Source organism: Amphiprion ocellaris, chromosome 6, assembly GCF_022539595.1.
Source record: "Amphiprion ocellaris isolate individual 3 ecotype Okinawa chromosome 6, ASM2253959v1, whole genome shotgun sequence".
Lineage (NCBI taxonomy): Eukaryota > Metazoa > Chordata > Actinopteri > Pomacentridae > Amphiprion > Amphiprion ocellaris.
In genome coordinates, this window is record NC_072771.1 from 15,467,729 (window position 1) to 15,485,779 (window position 18,051).

At 39.5% G+C, this 18,051-nt stretch overlaps 1 protein-coding gene across 1 annotated transcript in view; it reads left to right on the forward strand.

Annotated features, from left to right (window-relative positions):
- Positions 1-18,051, forward strand: part of galnt9 (polypeptide N-acetylgalactosaminyltransferase 9) — a 132,811-nt gene that overhangs the window by 63,000 nt on the left and 51,760 nt on the right. The window contains exons 4-5 of the mRNA XM_023271550.3: positions 1,914-2,088; positions 16,489-16,686. Coding sequence (XP_023127318.1) covers positions 1,914-2,088; positions 16,489-16,686 — 373 coding nt within the window. The remainder of the gene's footprint in view (positions 1-1,913; positions 2,089-16,488; positions 16,687-18,051) is intronic.

Below are 18,051 nucleotides of genomic sequence, written 5' to 3' on the forward strand. Positions count from 1 at the left end.
TACATGAAAATTTTACAGGTTTTCTCTTCAATCTCAAACTTTTGAACCGTGTTGTATTTTCAAACTGATGAAAGCATCAGTAGGTGATTATAGGTGGTAAAAAAAAATGCCACATTAAATATAAAAATATTGCTAATTATTGACCATTATGTCATTTAATTGTACAAGTGTACCCATGAAGGCTGTACTGAAGACTGGGAAAAGGGAGTGTGTCCCATATCTGTTTCAAATCATGGATCATACATGCAGGTGGACTTTATGGGCCCCCTTCAGGTTAGATGTGGGCTAAATGAGCGTTTGCTGGAAGTGGCTAGACTACACATCCAGCAGACATGAAATCTCATGCAGGGGACAGCTGTGATGTGTGATATGCCTTTGGTTCCAGTGTAACAATCAGAAACAGACTTAACAAGAAAAGCACTCAGAGAGTGCAGTACTCCATCAAGGCTGTATATTCCCCCATATGGCATTATAAGAGATGCAGCACTTTTTTTTTTTTTTTTACTCCGCCAAGCAACGTGGCGGAGTTATGTGACGATCGCCTTACATTTGTCTGTCCTTCTGTTATTCTGTTTATTCGCAACATTACTCAAAAATGGACTTATGGATTTGGATGAAATTTTCAGGGAAGGTTGGATATAACACAAGGACCACCTCAGTAGATTTTGGAAGTGATGCGGCTTATAGTCCTCCACTAATCCATGGATTTGTGGATGCAGACTGATTTCTGTATCATTGGAAGATAGCGACATGGCATTACTGTAATTGTTACAACAAACCTTGGCAGAGTACTGTGTTCTCTGACTGCTTTTCTTGTTTAGAAATACAGCATTTATTTATTAGTTATTGGTGATCAAACATCACGGCACTATAGAATGTGACTATTTAATATAGATATACCCACAAACAACATGACCTTGCGCTGAGCACAGACGTGTGTTATGCATGTGTATGTAATGTACGGATACCGAATGGCATGAGCTAAATATGTAGCGGGCGGCGGGAATTGATGGGACTCAGAAACACCCCCACAATTTAATCAATTGTTCCTTTCATGATCCGATAAGTCCACATTAGATTTGTAGTAGGATCACAATCATGTGATCGTCAGTAGGCAGCTGACGTAGTGTTCGCTTGTTGTCATAGTTACAGTGACACTGTGCCGCTATCTCACAATGATACAGAAATCTTTAACAAAATCGTGGATCCAGACTATAAGCTGCATCACTGCCAAAATCTGACCAGTTGGTCCTTGTGTCATTTCTGGCCTTTCCTGAAAATTTCATCCAAATCCATAAGTCCGTTTTTGAGTAATGTTGCAAACAGGCCAAATAACAGCCAGACAAACGTACACCGATTGTCATATAACTCCACTGTGTTCTTTGGTGGAGTAAATACATCTCTTTTATTCTGTTCAGATTTAACTGACAATTAATAAATCATATAATTCCTATTATACACTTCAAGCAATAAAATTTCAATGTGATTGCACACTACGTTGCACAAGCTAATCACTGTTGCACAATGATCTGTACCTACATTGGCTTGATACATGGGATGAAAATGTGGCATGTACACCTCCAAAATAATATTTATTTTAAATCCTGTGTTGAGTACAAAGAAATGTATAGGTTTGAATGATTATACTTTTAAATAACTTGTCCTCTACTTGTTTTTGTTATTTGTACACTTTTAAGGCCAAAGGGGTAAAAACAATACAAAAAGATCAACTAAACACTCCTTTTTGCTGTTGTCGTGAAATTTAAATGGAAACGGGGGCCAAAGTCATTTATTTTTGTGTTGCGTTACCTTGGAAATGTATGATCATTTGCTACAGCTACCTGGTTAATGTTCTCACACTGTCAGTTGGGTGTCATTTAAAGTAGGATACTTTTTAATGTTCTCTCTTTCAGTGGAGCTGAAATTCAACTTGGATCAGTATGTGAACAAACGCTACCCGGGCCTGGTGAAGATTGTGAGGAACAGCAAGCGGGAGGGACTGATCCGAGCAAGAATACACGGCTGGAACGCAGCCACGGCTCCTGTCGTCGGCTTCTTTGATGCTCACGTCGAGTTCAATGCCGGCTGGTAAGGAAAGGTCATGTTTAACACAAGGAGGTCTAAGCTGCTTCTCTGTCCTCGCTCACCTTTGCCTTTGTGCTTTGCTTTTCAGGTTTTTTTAGAACAGAGGGATGTCGAGTAAGATTATTATAATTGAAATATGCAGTTTGGTCTGATCTAAGCGTTTTTGCTGTCATGTCAGGCCAAGTTCCAACTGAGGCAGCACTTTTCAGCAGAGCAACCCTTATTATTCGGAAGGGTTTTATCACCAGTAAGCTTTTCTCTCTCGCATTTCCTCTTAAACTCTGAGTAATGGGCTTTGTTTAGAGCTGGATAAAAAGACATCCCAATTAAAATGACACTACCTGTCCAGTACACACACACGCTTATGACAAGTGAACGAGCCAAACGCTGTGAAAGGCGAGAGTGAGTGTAATTAAAGAGGGAGCTCAAAAATGTTGAGCATTTCGACATTATTTTACTTGCGGGCTCTGGGCTCATTTTGCGATATGAAATTACTTCTGGGGGTCTCAGTCCAATGTCTGCCTGCTGCTTAAGTTTGCCAGCAAACAAGTCACTCAAATAGATGTAATTGGCACCTAATTTGAGCCTGTCACACTGTCAGTGTTTGAAGATGAAGTGTAGCTTTTGTTCCCTGGGAAGCTGCCTGGGAGGCAGCAAGGTGACAAGGAGGGATGAAGGAAGAGGGCTGGAAGAGGAGAGCAGAGAGACACGGTTTGGGTCTAAATTGGAAATGCAAATTGCTTACAGTGCAGGCAGGTAACCTTTCTAGCTAAATAGATGTGAGAAATGTAAACAAATGTGAATGATTCTGATAACCTGATTGACGCAAACATCAGTCAAATGGAAACCCGCAGAAATCTTAAATGCCTCTGCAGTCAACAGAACTCCTTTAATGAGGTGGCACGATGGAAATATTTATAAATCTGAAGCACTCCTTGTAAAACTAAAGATTTTGTCAATATAGCGTTCTCATTTTATTCATCAACACTTCCACTTCACATTTATATATTGTATACATGACTTCTTTTGAAATTGATGTAATACAGCTCATTTGAATAGGTTTCATTTCAGACACTTCAGACTAAGTTGTGGAGGCCTTCAGACTCACACACAACCTCTGTTTTATCTCCCACTGCAATTCTTACTGTCCACACATTCACAGTTACATGACTTCTATTTATTTCTTTACTTTTTTGCCTTTTGATGGTGAGATGAATGTATAAATCATGACTTATTATCTGATTAATTCAGTAACCATATATGGTATTCAGCGCTAGGCCTAACTTATACATGCATTAATGAGGAGAAATGAAAGAAGAAAACAATCTAACACAGAAAATGAATCAGATTGGGATTTTTTTTTTTTTTTTTTTGGTGTAGGCGTAAATACAAATACAGTATGAATACAAATATTGTCATGAATTAAACAAACACAGCAGCTTGGCATTGTACTCCCACTAAATGCTGCAGTGCTCACAGATCAGTGCTGACAATTTGAGAACATTAAAGGAAGGTCCTGATGCAAGTAAGTTTGTTATATTGACTGGCAAGCTTGGATGGCAACAGACTAAGTTATTGTTTACAAAAAAAACTACAATCAATTAAAATTAAAGTTGAACAAATGTGCAACTACATTGTAGTTACATTGTTCAAGAGTGCTTGATTACGTTTTAAGTACAACTTTGAAAATTGTCAGTTTTAGATTTATGAAGCTTGTTTTACTGTGTATTAGAGTAAGTTACTCCTCTCAGGTTGACAGTTTGTCAATGGTAACTTAAGTAATATTATTTTTTAATGAATATTCATGGATATTCCTTTATTTTCTACATCAGAAATGTAATATGAACAAATAATAGGTTAACTAACTCGAGTAGGTGTTTCTCTGGCATTACAAAGTCCTCCATGTGGCCTTTGATTGAGAAATAGCAGCAAACATTTACAAAGAAGGAGCAACATTTTGCATGTCGTATAATACACACAGTACACATGGAGTTTACTGTGTGGCAGCACTGTTTTCATAAGGGTGAAGTCCATCCATCCATTATCTACACACCACTTAATCCTCATTAGGGTTGCAGGGGGGCTGGAGTCTATTCCAACTATAGGGTGAAGGCAGGGGACACCCTGGACAGGTTACCAGTCTACACAGGACTATACATAGAGACAAACAATCACACTCACATTCACACCTATGAACAATTTAGAATCACCAGTTAGCCTCACTGTGGGAGGAAGCCAGAGCACAGGGAGAACATGCAAACTCCATGCAAAAAGATCCCAGGCCCAGGCCGGGATGCGAACTGGGGATCTTCTAGTTACAAGGTGACAGTGCTTAACACTGGAACACTGTGCAACCACAAGGGTGAAGTGGTTTAAAAAATGTAAATGCAGAATATACAAAAGTATTTGCACTGAAAATGTTACGGCTACGTCTGCTGTTTTATCATTTAGTGCGGAATTTTCAATGTTTCATTTTGAAGTAACTTAAAAGAATTCAGATTCGATTCCTTTTTTTGTAATGCCAATGCATTACAAATTGCAACAAGAAAAACACTCGGAGAGCGCAGTGCTCCGCCAAAGCTGCTTAGTTGTTGTATCATTTCCGATGGATGAAATCTTGAAAACAATTCGTGGCGGAAATCACAGCAATACAGAATGTGGCCATTTCATATAAATGTACCCACAAACAAAATGACCTTGCGCTGAGCACAGGCATGTGTTATGCATGTGTACGCTGTTTATTGATACCAAATCACGTGAACTGATGGGACTCACCCCCACAATTTAATCAATAGTTCCTTGTATCATTTCCGACGGATAAGTCTCAATAAATCCGCAACGTCAGCAGGCAGCTGACATAGTGTTCACTTATCATAGTTACAGTGACACTGTGCTGCTATCTTGCAATGATACAGGAATCTTTAACAAAGCCATGGATTCAGACTATAAGCCGCATCACTGACAAAATCTAATGAGGTGGTCCTTGTGTCATTTCTGACCTTCTCTGAAAATTTCATCCAAATCCGTTTTTGAGTAATGTTGCTAACAGACAAACAGACAGACAGACAAACGTACGCCGATCGTCACATAACTCCGCCGTTCCTTGATGGAGTAACAAAAAACATCATGCTGTATCGTGACTACATTTCAAAGTAACCTGGCCTGACCCTGTTATGTAGTCCAGTATATCAGATAGTCACTGTTCTGCTTTGGTTTATTTTGATGTCTTGTAAGCAGTAAAGGTCAGGATGTGAGACCTAAATAACAAAAAAAAGGCATAAACAAACTACCACTGATTAGTAAGCAACCAAACAGTGACCCTCTGACCTTTACAAAGGGATGATTTAATGAAGCTTGATTATTGCCTCTCAGCAGGCTGTTCATGGCAGGAATGGGAGCTACAGGCCCAGAGGCTGTGCAGACAGGTCACCCAGCCAACAAGCAGCACTCAGGGACAAAGTTATATCATTGCTTAGGTGCATCACTGATGATAATTGATACCCCGGTGTTTCCCTGATCTGTTTCCCCATCTGTTCTTGTTCTGAAATAGACATGCCTTTCATACCCCCACATAACCCACTCACCTCTGTATTGGCTTCAGTCATCCTGCTCACCCTTCTTGTCGGCACATTTCCTTTGAGTTAGCTCTCCTGCTGCCTTTATGTGAATTTTGCACAACTCTCTCTTTTGCTTCCAATCCCGACACACACCCTCGCCCACGTTTCACCTCTATCTTCCTTTGACAACCTGAAGCTGTAGTTTTATTTATTTTTCTGTTTTTTGTTTTTTTTTTTGCTTTGTTTTGCCTCTTCTGATTTGCTTTTGCATGAGGTTTTATTTACAGGAGTCAATGAAAAGTAGAGCAGAATCCCTGTGATTTTTTTCCACAAGTAGTTGCGGGGTAAAGGGATATAGTGTCGGAGATGACAGGCATCTTAAAGAAGCTTGTTGGTTCTGCTTAGATTTCTTTGTGTGTTGGCGTGTGTGTGCCTTTATCTACTGTATGCCTGCAAACGCTCTGCACTCCTCTGTTTAGACAGATTCACTTGTGGTATCTGCACTTTTTCTATTTGTTAGAATGGGGAACAGAAGCTATTTATCATAATATGATTATTCACCATGGCACATACAGTGATAAGTGAGATGGATGGTTCCTGTAGACGTTGTGGTGAATCTCCCTCAATGACCTTGTACACACTGCCTGTGCATACTGAGCCACAGACAGCGCTGCCAGCACTCAGCTGCAGCGCTGTGATTCATTGGCATCGTGTTCCCCCTGGGGTGCTGTACATATGCAGCTGAAATGCATTCCTAGTTCGCATTACTGTTAAAGCAAACATAATTGTATCATGCTGTGTAGTGCACTTGATAGCCGTTTCCCGTTTCCCTCACACCATGTCGGTTTAAGAAGCGAGAGGATTCCACACGGAGTGATGGAGTCTGATTTTCACGGCTTTGCTCCGCTTTAATACGAGGATATGAAATTGTTGCCTATCTTTAATGTGGTGTTGCATCACCTAAATGTTCACAGTCCATCTCCTCCAACACTTGTAACCATCCATCCTGGAGATAGCAGTTGACCATTGTGGTCCAAACAGGACCTGTTTCCTTCTGTGACCGTGTCAATAAACAGGACTGATAGCAGGAAATGAGAGTGTGTTGGAATTAGGAGTCTACTGTACGCCACACTTCAGCCACGCAGTTACAGAGGGAAGACGCAGGAAAATTGATATTTATTTGGTTTTTGAAGCCCCTGCACAGTTGTAATCTCAGGTTATTAACGATTAATGATTAGCAGCGTAGCAGCTGCTCCATGCTGAGTGTTTGCTGGAGATAAGATTGTCATTGCAGGGAGGTTGTAATGAAATACATGCTTCAGAAAGCAACACTTTGATGAATGTTGAATGCTCGGCTGCCATATGACCTGCTGAGTGTATCTATGTGCAAATGAAACAAACAGGTGGAATCCATAAAAGTAAGAAATGGATAAAACCATCTTCTGCCTCCTGTAATAATGAAATCCGTAATATTTTTCACATTTACTGTAGATATTGGTCTCTTTGTTAACGTCATGGTGCTCTGTCTGTTTATTATGCCATCCAGGTTCAATGGCATTATATTACATTCAGTTGGACATAAATTCCAGAGTTCTTGAAGGCTGAGGAAATGTTTTGGTTTTTTTGTTTTTTTTTTTAGCAAAAGTAAATCATGTTTTTCCTCTCGCTCACAGCGTCTGGCAGTGGCTCAGTGTTTATATCTGTCTGGAGATGAGAAAGGAGGCTGCAGTCATACTGAGTGCTTCACAGAGCACAGGCCAGGCAGATCTCCAAAACCACAGAAAAGATGGGGATTTATGCCACCTTTACGTTTGTATCATATCAACCGCGTCCTGAGCAAATGCATTTAGAAGTAGTGTGGAATCTAACATCGCAACGTAAGAATCTTTTCCAGTTCATGCTTCTGCATCCAACTATCGACTTCAAAAAAAATCCCAGACGCCATAATGAATTGAAATTCTGTGTGGATACCTTTGCCTTCTTTGAATCCTGCATCTTTTATGGGAAACGGGAGACTAGCCAATATTAATATGTGCTCTACATATACACGTCTGAGCTGTTCCGTGAAACAGTCAGGCAAAAGCACTGTAGACAGCCGCGCATTTAAAGATTTAATGCGCTTAAAGATTGCAACGGGCACTGCAGGCTTAGATTCAGCATCATGCATAGGCAGCAAACACAAATGAGGACTGTCATCGTTTTTTTTTCACACTTTCCAACTGTCGAAATGAATCCACAGTACAATGTCAATTCAACTCTGTAAAGTGTTAGAATTAATTAACACTTTTTAGGGTAATTACCAAAATGTTAAAATTCCTCAAAGCTGAACAGTGTCAGCTGTTCTCAGAGCTGCTGGGCATTGTTAGAGAGGTATTGTTTCCATATTAACTAAACTTAAATAAATATTGTTTTACAAAAATATACTACATGATGTAACACGTATAAGATGTAATAAAATGTAAAAGAACCGACTGTGTGATGCTGTTAGACTTTAATGAAAGCTAATTGCCATCATCAGGATAAAAATCGCTGTGGATTACTATATACTACACCTTTAAATTACAGTCCTGCCTCCTAAAAACTATGTAAGCTTAACTGCATTATCCTGGAAGGGAACTTATTTTCTTATTTTCTACCAGCTTTTCTAGTGCAGTAAGTACACATTTTGTGGATTATTCAAAAGTACTATGCAAGAGCAAGAGCTTTGGCTTTACAGGAGAGCTTGCTTTAACTGGGGTGAGCAGAGCAGGTATGTTGCTTCAACCTACAGGTGCTAGATCTGTACTCCTGGTAGCTGATGTCAGTTCTTTTTTCAGATATCAAAGCTCAATTCTTTTCCATTTGCCCAAATTTGTAATATAAAAGCCCACTTTAATCTTCTTGAGCTTCATTTGTTGAACTTCATCCTTGTAGTTTCAGAAGGTTGGATTCCACAGGATAATATTTGACCGCTCACTCTGGCCTGCAGCAAAGTGGAAACGCTGCTGCGAGATTTGCATTGAGTCCCACAGGACTCAACATTACTCAAAAACATTACTGTTTTTGAGTAATGTTGCTAACAGACAGACAGACGTACGCCAATCGTCACAAAACTATAAAGATAATAAATAAAGCGTAAGTGGAGCTGAGTAGGGCCATGGATAGTCCTGTGATGGTACCAATATGTCCTTTAAAGCAGCCACACCCTTAACTGTGCATAACTTTAAGCCCTAATAGAATTCAAACCAATGAGTTATGTATAAATGTACCCCCTGTAGAGTAGTCATGAGTGGGGAAATTAGCTTGAGAGACAAAAAACATTTTGTGCAGCAGGCTGTAAACATGTTTATTTCTCTGGTAAAGTCTATGGGGATTGAGATGCTTTTGGATCCAGAGGAGCTGAAGTTTTTATTACTTCCTCATTGGTTTCATTTTTCAGCCCCTGAGGTCTGCGCTTGATTTTACCCCAAAGCATGATATTTTCTGAAGCCTGACCCAGTAATTTTAAAGCCTAAATGTAACCAAACATCCAAAGAAAACAAAACTTAAGTTTAAGAATAATGGTCTCACATGGGACATGAGCCCCAGTCTCCTGGGTTGAAAGTCTTGTTGCAGACTTTGTGACTGTTTTAAGTGCTTCCTACTTCATCATAGTCATAGGTTTCAGGAAGAAAATACTTTACATAGAGATGACAACCAGAGAGGGGATTTATCTCACCCAGAACAGAGTTAAATTAACTATCTATAAAGTGAAATTTGTGAAGATTCTCAGACGCACCAACAATTTAACTCAATTTGCTGTGCTACTCCTCCCCGCACATAAATTTGGGTCATTTGTGAAAGCTACAATGCACTGAAATTACATCTTTCCTGCATGGGTCGCTGCCTCACATGTTCTGCTGCATTAAGTCCAATGCAAAAGATCTTATTTTAGGCACTGAGGGCTCTGTTGCTCTTGGGGCATAATTCAGAGCGCAGTTAGATCCCATTATCTGATAATTCCCTGCTTGAGATTCATTCCCAATTTGAGATCCATTAATCTGGAAAATTTAAATAAAAAATGCAGTCTCAAAAGGGAGAGCTGCAGGGGTTTTTCTGTCAGCTCTGGACAAAGGTGGGACAGATAGTGAGACATTCTCTCAGGCTGCCATGTTGAATCAGGCAGATATAAATTTGGTAGCGTGATATTTATGCTGCCTTGTGACACATCATTGTGTTTGTTTTAAAATGTGTGTGCAGCCAGATGTGAGGCTCCACAAAGGTATTTTGAAAGACAAACGCTCTGCTAGCGATAGTTAATAAATCAAAAGGGGTTCCGTTGCAGTATGAATGCAGGAACCGACGTCTTGGAGCAACTGGCGATGGAGGTTGTCAACATGTATTCACAATATTGCATGAGTCATCAATGGAAGGAGGGGAAATCCTATTGTTGCATGGAACTGAGTATGATTCGGCCCAATGCGGATGAATAACTCTCCCAGTTTTATGAAGATGAAATGGCAGATACAGGAAGAGGGACGGCACAGGCTCATCTGTCAGAACCAGATGTGTCCTCATTTCCACAGCGCCTCTTATCTCATCAGCCTCATGGATTCCAGAGGTAGAGAAGCTGCTGGCTGGCTGAGGGTGTTTGGATGCTCAAGGATGCAATAAGAGGAATGGAAAATGCTGTGATAACAGAAAGATCTTCAGAAGAAGCAACACCTTTCAGCTAATCATGTCAAAGTAACCACATCAGGAAAACTGCCACATTCAAATACTGTCTGTAAACTTAAAGCAAAGTCTTTGTTCCAGCACACTCCTGCATACTGTACATGATATGCAGACTTTCAGTCAGCAACATTTCCTCATTCTGTCTTTTTCAACTTAAAGACAATGAGGTAAATCCAGATGGCTCTCACACATCAAAAGATTTCAAAAAGAATTCATTATATAGCAACACGCAGCAGTAAATTTGGAAAATTATCCAGGCCATTTATCTTCAGGGTCAAATTATTTTTGAAGTTTAACTGTCAGATCTATTTTGTGGTTTTGCTTCAAAGAGAATGTCCAGGGGACATAAACACATCTGTACATCATCAATACAAGGATGTAGTTCAGTGTAAATTGACCCAGTCTCTGTTTTTCTATGCTTTGCTTAGTTTAAATATATATTTTTACATATACAACAAACTGATTTATACATTGTGCTCCCTTGCAAGTGTGGCTAAACTGCAAAAAAATCGGTGTGTTTTCAGTGACAGTCACTGTATGGCTGAATACTAACAACTGGTCCTGTCCTCCTTTTGCCAGATGAAGGAAGTCTCTGTGTATGTGTCGTTTTCAAAACACTAAAATCAGTTATGACAAAGGCTGTGGGTAAATAAAAAATGTGAAAGTGCTGTTTAACCTTGAGTCTACTAAGAGAGCTGGACAGGCTGATGCCACTTAGACTTACTGCCACTTTGTCAAAGTCCTATGTAGCCCAGAAAGCCTTTTTTCCCCCAAATAAATCGCTATTATAGAAGACACATCTATAAAATTGCTGACAAGACACCTCTAGCTGCAAACAAGGTCAATGACTACTTTTTATGAAGATTTTTCATTCTGCGATGGCTTTATATTTGTAAAACATAAAAACAGAGCACTGACAAGCTGGTTTAAAGTTTGTGGACCATGCGGGTGGGTCAACAGTACAAACAATAGTGTGGAAATGCAGTGGGCTGCATAGGGCAGAAGCAACTTAATTGTGCATTTGTAGCAGGTAGCAGCTCATCTAATTTCCCACTTTGTACAGCCTTGATTCTTTTCCTTGAGGTATCTTCTCATGTCTTATTCCCTTCCATCTGAGATACAAGCAGAGGAGGTTAGTGAGGGCCATGAGGAGACAGGAGTGGAGGCAACAGGCATTTAACAAAATGAGACATCCTTGCTTCAGAGCCATTATTCCAAAGCAACGTCAATTAAATATGACGTGTAGCACATTGTTTTGTTACAGCCTACTGCTGTATTTTGTGATCTCTGTCAGATGGGCAGAAAAGTGTTCATGACAACTTGCTTTTAATTCAGTTCACAACGTGGCATGAAGTGACAGGGACATGTCAAACTTTTATAATTTGTTCTGTTTTTTATGTCATTTACGTCATCGGCCTGTGTTCTCAGGTGAAGACATGTTTTTAAGGCCAGGGTTAGGGGGAGAGTTGCAGAGTAAAGTGATTTGGTCGTTTTACAACGCAGATCTATCGTGGAGTCTGTGAGACTGCAGACAGAACCTTTTCATTGCAGAATCATTTTTATTAAAATGAATGAATGCTTTTTACTCCGCCAAGGAATGCAGCGGAGTTATATGACTATCGCGTACATTTGTCCATCTGTTCGTCTGTCTTTCTGTGTGCAACATTACTCAAAAACAGGACAAACAGATTTGGAAGAAATTTTCAGGGAAGGTTAGAAATGACAAAAGGACCAAGTGATTAGATTTTGGCAGTGATGAGGCTTATAGTCTGGATCCACGGCTTTGTTAAAGATTTCTGTATCATTGCAAGATAGCAGCACGGCGTCACTGTAACTATGACAACAAGGTGAAACTGATTTGGTAGAGCAGAGATTACTTAAAGTTTATTGCTGGTGCAGCTGCACTGAACAGTCAGTGTGGTTATGGTTACAGGATATGACACCAAATTATTTTTCCAAAGTGGAATACATTTATAGTTGAAGTTTTTCAGCTAATAGCCTTAAATTCAATGACGTTGTAATGGTTAGATTTTTAACATGTAACAGCTTCTATAAGATCTCAGAGTCATATTTCTTTCAAAAGTTGTTAAAACGTGTAAGGTGAAAGAATTAGTTCAGCAGTTTGGGAACTTTTTCACATTTTATGGGCAGTCAGTTCTATGCTTTCTACATCTGTAAATTGTCCACGAAAGTCTAAAGGTGTCAGCCAAGGTCTCAATAGCAAAAATTTCAAAATTAAAAAGGACTTGAAAGTAGTATAATAACAACTACACATCTGCAGCAACTGTCTATGTGTGTGTGAAGGGAGTATAATTAACACGAGGACTGATATCACTGTAAATTCTAAAGTTTTGCTGTCTACAAGCACCTCTAAAGCTCACTGAGTAACATGCTATTTGTTCATTGTTTTAATAAGAAAACCTCTAAAACATCCCACTATGCACAGTAACTATGACTGCCTCTTTTTTACTGTTTGTCTAATCATTGCCACTGACTTGAGGTCATAGTTGCCTACCTTATTTTTCATCATAACCACCAACAAAACCCCAAAATAAATCAGAGAACTCATGTTTCTGAAGCAGTTAATATGACTTGGGAGTAATAACAAGACAAGCCATCCGTCATCATCTCATACAGGCAGCCGTAGAACTTTTACTAACCTCGCTTTAGTTATTAAATGATGGCTTCTTCTAAGCACTACCTCATATATTACTGACGTCACCCCAAACAGTTCCATTTGGATCCATTCCCTTTGTACTTTCTGTCCCCTACCTTCATGTGATAAGAAGTCATTTTGCCTCTGGAAGATAAATGGGCTTCGCTTTTTGAAGAGAAGTAGATGGGGGAGAAAGGGAGTCGGGGAGAATCAGGGTGAAGACACAGAAAGAAAGTCAGTGGGTGGGGAGATAGCAAGAAAGTTGGAGTGTGGTGGAATTCTTGAGAGATACATTTATCATGTTATAATTGCGGCTTCTTTTTTTAAATTTAGAATTATATCATGTGAAGAAGTGATCGTATGAAGAGTTGCTTTGAAGATATGCTAAAGATCTCCTCTCAGCATGAGAAGATTATAGAAATGTAACTGCTGCCAAAAGCCCTGGAGTGTCGTTCTGCACTCAATGGATCTGAAGACCATGTTGCTATTGGCCAAGGTTTTAAATAACTGAGGGAGGTTACCTTACAGTATGTGGCATTGATTAAAATAATCATATTGGTGACCAAATGACGCAGACATCAAAAGTCAGTAATCATCCTACATGGCAATAAATTCCCTGCAGTAACTAAAAGCTGCCTTTTGAGATCTTAACAAAAATGATTTTACTATACAGAATGAAGACACGATACTTGTATTTTGAACAATGTCAGGTTTTATGAACGGTGAAGAGGTTTGTAGGTGTTGTCATCATTAGTGTCTACACTCAGTAATCAAGGTATTATTTGACATTTTGGGATATAATTCTTTTTCCTTGTAGCTGAAGCTGGAATTGGTGTACACCTTGGCTAAATACTAGGACTGGGACTTCAACGCATTAATTATGATTGATTAATTACACAAAAACATAAAGTGTTAAAAAAATAATGCATTTAATTGCACCTTTCTGAGGTCCCTAATTTCTGGCACCCTGGTAGCACTGATGAACGCTCCAGCCCAGTAGGTGGTGGTAATGCACCTAAAGTCTGTTTGCCAGCCGCGATAAAGAGTGATTCAGCGCAGAAACTAAAATGGCAGCTCGGTCGCAAACTTTCTCTTTTCTTACGAAAACTGTTCAGCAGAAAGTATTTCCTAAAGCATTTGAAGCGAGACATAAGCTGCTGAATCTGTCGTCGTTTTAGCTCAACAATGGCTAGCTTAGACGTTTAACGAAAGTTTTGCGATGCATCGGACCTTCACTCTCTGCACTGCATTTGCATAAATTAAGCTACTTGATGCAAATGAGCTCCGGGGCAATGCACCATACATTAGCTATGAAAATGCTTACAAAATATCCTAAAATGTTGAATATAATCAAAAATGCAGATAATATAGAAGAAACATAAACATTTTTTTTTCAAGCTCACATATGTCTATTCATTCATTCCGTCATCAACCGAAGTTTATTTGAATTGAAAAAAATTGCTTATTGTGTCAAATATTGCTATTTGACATAAATGTGATTAATCACGATTAATTAATTACAACGCCTGTATTTAATCTGATAATTTTTTTTTTTAATCGCATCCCGCAACTACTAAATGCATTTACCACTCAGGCAGTCATGGATCAGTTTGGATCACTACTTTAGTTTAAGAATATGAAAGGTCAGAATAATTACTGAGAGAATGATTTATTTCAGCTTTTATTACTTTGCTTTATTTATACACTTGGGTTTAAATTGTTTAACTTGGGTCAAGCACACAAAGCTTCTGACAAAAGGTTATGGAGTTTTGGCCCATTTTTCCTGACAGGAGTAATCTATAAGAGGCAGGTTTGTAGGCTTTCTTGTTCACACAAGGTTTTCAGTCCTGTCGATGTCTTTCCAACTGAATTAAGGTCAAGGCTTTGTGCAGGCCACATACCTGGATTTTGTTGTCCTGACGCCTTTAGACTACAACTATGGAAGTCTGCTTGCGGTCATAATAAATTTGAAAATCCTTTTTGTAACTGGTTTTAAACTTTGTGGATTATCTCATGTGGTACTACTTCAGCGACGTAGTTTTCTTTCCTCATACTACCATCTTTTTTGCGAGTTCACTTTTCTGTCTTGCAGCAAAGAACCCTCAAAACGTGATGCTTTATGGTTGCCATGGTGTTGTTTGACTTGCAAGCCTTACTCTTCTTTCTCTAAACATAACAATGACCAAACAGGTAAATTTTGTTTCATCAAACAAGAGGACACTTTTATCCTGTGCAATTTCAAACTGTATTTTGTTTTCTTTTTACTGGTGTCTTTTGTCTTTGTGGCTCCTTCTTTGCTGAGCATCTTTTCAGGATTTGTCAATATAGAACTTGTTTTTCTGTATATATACTTTTGTATGCTATTCCTGGAATAAAAGTGTGTGCAAACTTCTAAATTTGACTGTAGATGAGAAGCTTGATAGCTTAACACACTCATGTCTTTGTGGAAACTCCTAAGTTTTCTTTGCCCAGAGTTTAAAAACCTGCCTTCCAGCTTCTGCAAGCTCTAAAATGATCTTTCCCGTGTGTTAAACCCTGACACAAAAAGGTTAAAAATGACAAGTTGTGGGTTCATTTTGCAGTGTCCGTGTCATCCTGGAGTCTCAGTTACAGACCCTAACCTGCCATAAAACCACTCAGCTGTAACTTAGTTGTAAGTGGCCCATTAAGAACCACTTTCAACATTTTTGTGAATATGTGTTCTCCAATTAATGTGTACCAGCCATAGCAGCCCCAGAGCAAAAGCCGTGGGATGAAGTATGTGTGGAACAAGACTGTTTCGGAAGCTTCCTTGCACACCCTTTGCACAGAGTAAATAAAGAGAGTGGATGGTTTTCCCTGGAGAAAACTAACCCTGTCTTTTCACCTGATGTGCTTTGCTTTATCAGGTTCTACCTCTTATCAAGTCTCTCGCCAGCACAAGTGTCACATTTTAACATTTCGTTTTCACTAGCAGGAGATATAAACTATGATATGATATCATTTGTTGTTCCGTGGAAAATTCATTTTGCGAGACATTCACATCATGAACAGTGCAGGGAAGTGGATCCTGGAAATTGTTGTTGAATAAATGCTGATTTGACGGATTGCATTGCCAGTGAAACCCATGTAAATGTAGCGATAGAGTGTAAGTTGAGATGGCGTCTGCAGTAATCCATAGCTGCTCCTGGCAGTGTCTGGTATATATTGACTAAATATCTTTCTATTCAATTTGTTTCAAAATATTTGGGCTGATTTCCTCCACCTACACATTAACAGGTTTCACTTTGCATTCAGTTACATTATCCATCAGGTCGATCTTCACCAACATCATTGCAATATTAATACTTTGAACCTCTACAGGGCAGAATGAAAATCCGCACAGCTCTATTATTTGCCCTGTAGCACACTGTTCTCCTCTCACTCTCTTCATTCACCTTCTGCAGCTGTGCAATGAAGCCTCTGCATACCTAATTCAGAAAGTAAGCTCTTAACTCCTGTTCCTTTTCTCATCCAAAGGGCTGAACCTATTCTAACCCGGATGAAGGAGGATCACACCCGTATCATCCTGCCCGCCATAGACAACATCAAGTACAACACGTTTGAGGTGCAGCAGTACGCTAATGCTGCCCACGGCTACAACTGGGGTCTATGGTGTATGTACATCATCCCTCCGCAGGAGTGGCTGGACAAGGGCGATGAGACAGCCCCTATCAGGTGAGGCCCTCAGCTGGTGAACAGCGTCCATTATAGATGAGGATGTTTGATGAAATATGGATAGCCTTGGGATATGACTTATTCATGTGTGGTGCCATCAAACTGAGGTGCTCTGTAGTCCAGTGTGCCACCCAAGCACACAAATAAAGCCCGCTTGTAGAGAGCAGCCTAATTAGCATGATGAATATTGTCATTCTCATGCAGGACCACGAGGCCATGGTGATGTGGTGTCATTAATGTAATTGTGTTTTGAATATGAACTGGGTATTCTATTAAACCGCCACTGATTTGAGGACAGCACAGGTTCGTTTCATTCCATACAATTCTAGAAATGGTTATGTGTGACCTTGGTAGAATCATATTGGAATGTAATAGACTGTGGAAGAGCAGATTTTATTGTGAAATGGTCTCGCCTGTTTGGCCAACTTCAGCAACAGCGTCACTAACTACAAAATCCAAAGTTGAACTGAATGTTTTATAAGCTGAGACTGTTGGAGCAGTTTACTTCACCTCTAGCAGTTCTTCTATAACTGTCTATAGAGAATTTTGGATTGCGGGCTGTTTGTAGTCTTAAAGGTAGAGTCATTGATTCTAATCCAATACACGTTTTGTCAAATTCAGTCAAAATCTCATCACGGTCCACTAGCTGCCCATTTTCTGTGTACTTTAAAAATAAAATCCGGTGTTCTTACACAGCTCTGGCTCTGTAAATGGGAAAGAAACAAAGTAGATGACAATTCCAGTGTATCCTGTGCAGTTGCAGGGGACAGAAAAAGTGAGAGGGATTGTAAATCTAAATATGCGAACTAACTAAGAAGTACTCCAGCATTGCAAATTCCATCTTTAATAATGACTTTAAGTCCATTTATATAATATTTCATAGCCTTTTGGACACCTTTATCACTTTAGTGAACTTGTCAATAGTCTTCTTGCATGGACAAGTTTATACACTCTTTACAGGCACCTTTAACATTTCATATACTGCTTCACATGGAGGAACTGTAACTATGTAGCAGTTTATTTTAATGTGGTGAAGTCAGAAGCAGTGCTGGAGCCAAGCGTATGAGGTCAGGCCAGAGCCAGCATGAGGCAGCTAAGCTTTTGGTTTTCATCTTTTCCATATTCATGGGGCTGCTGGAATGCACATGTTGCTTTGTACTTGGTGCGCTGCCACTACAGTTTTACTGCTACAGTATCAAATGAAAAACTGTGAATTTCAAAACAGATATAACACATTCTGGCATATGAAAGGAACGAAAATAAAGTCAGCCATCCTTTACAGGGAGATGAAGGGTCAGGGTCAGCAGTACAACAGCAGCTTTGATCTGCCTGAATAGTGGGGTTCAAGGACACGTCAGTGAGGTG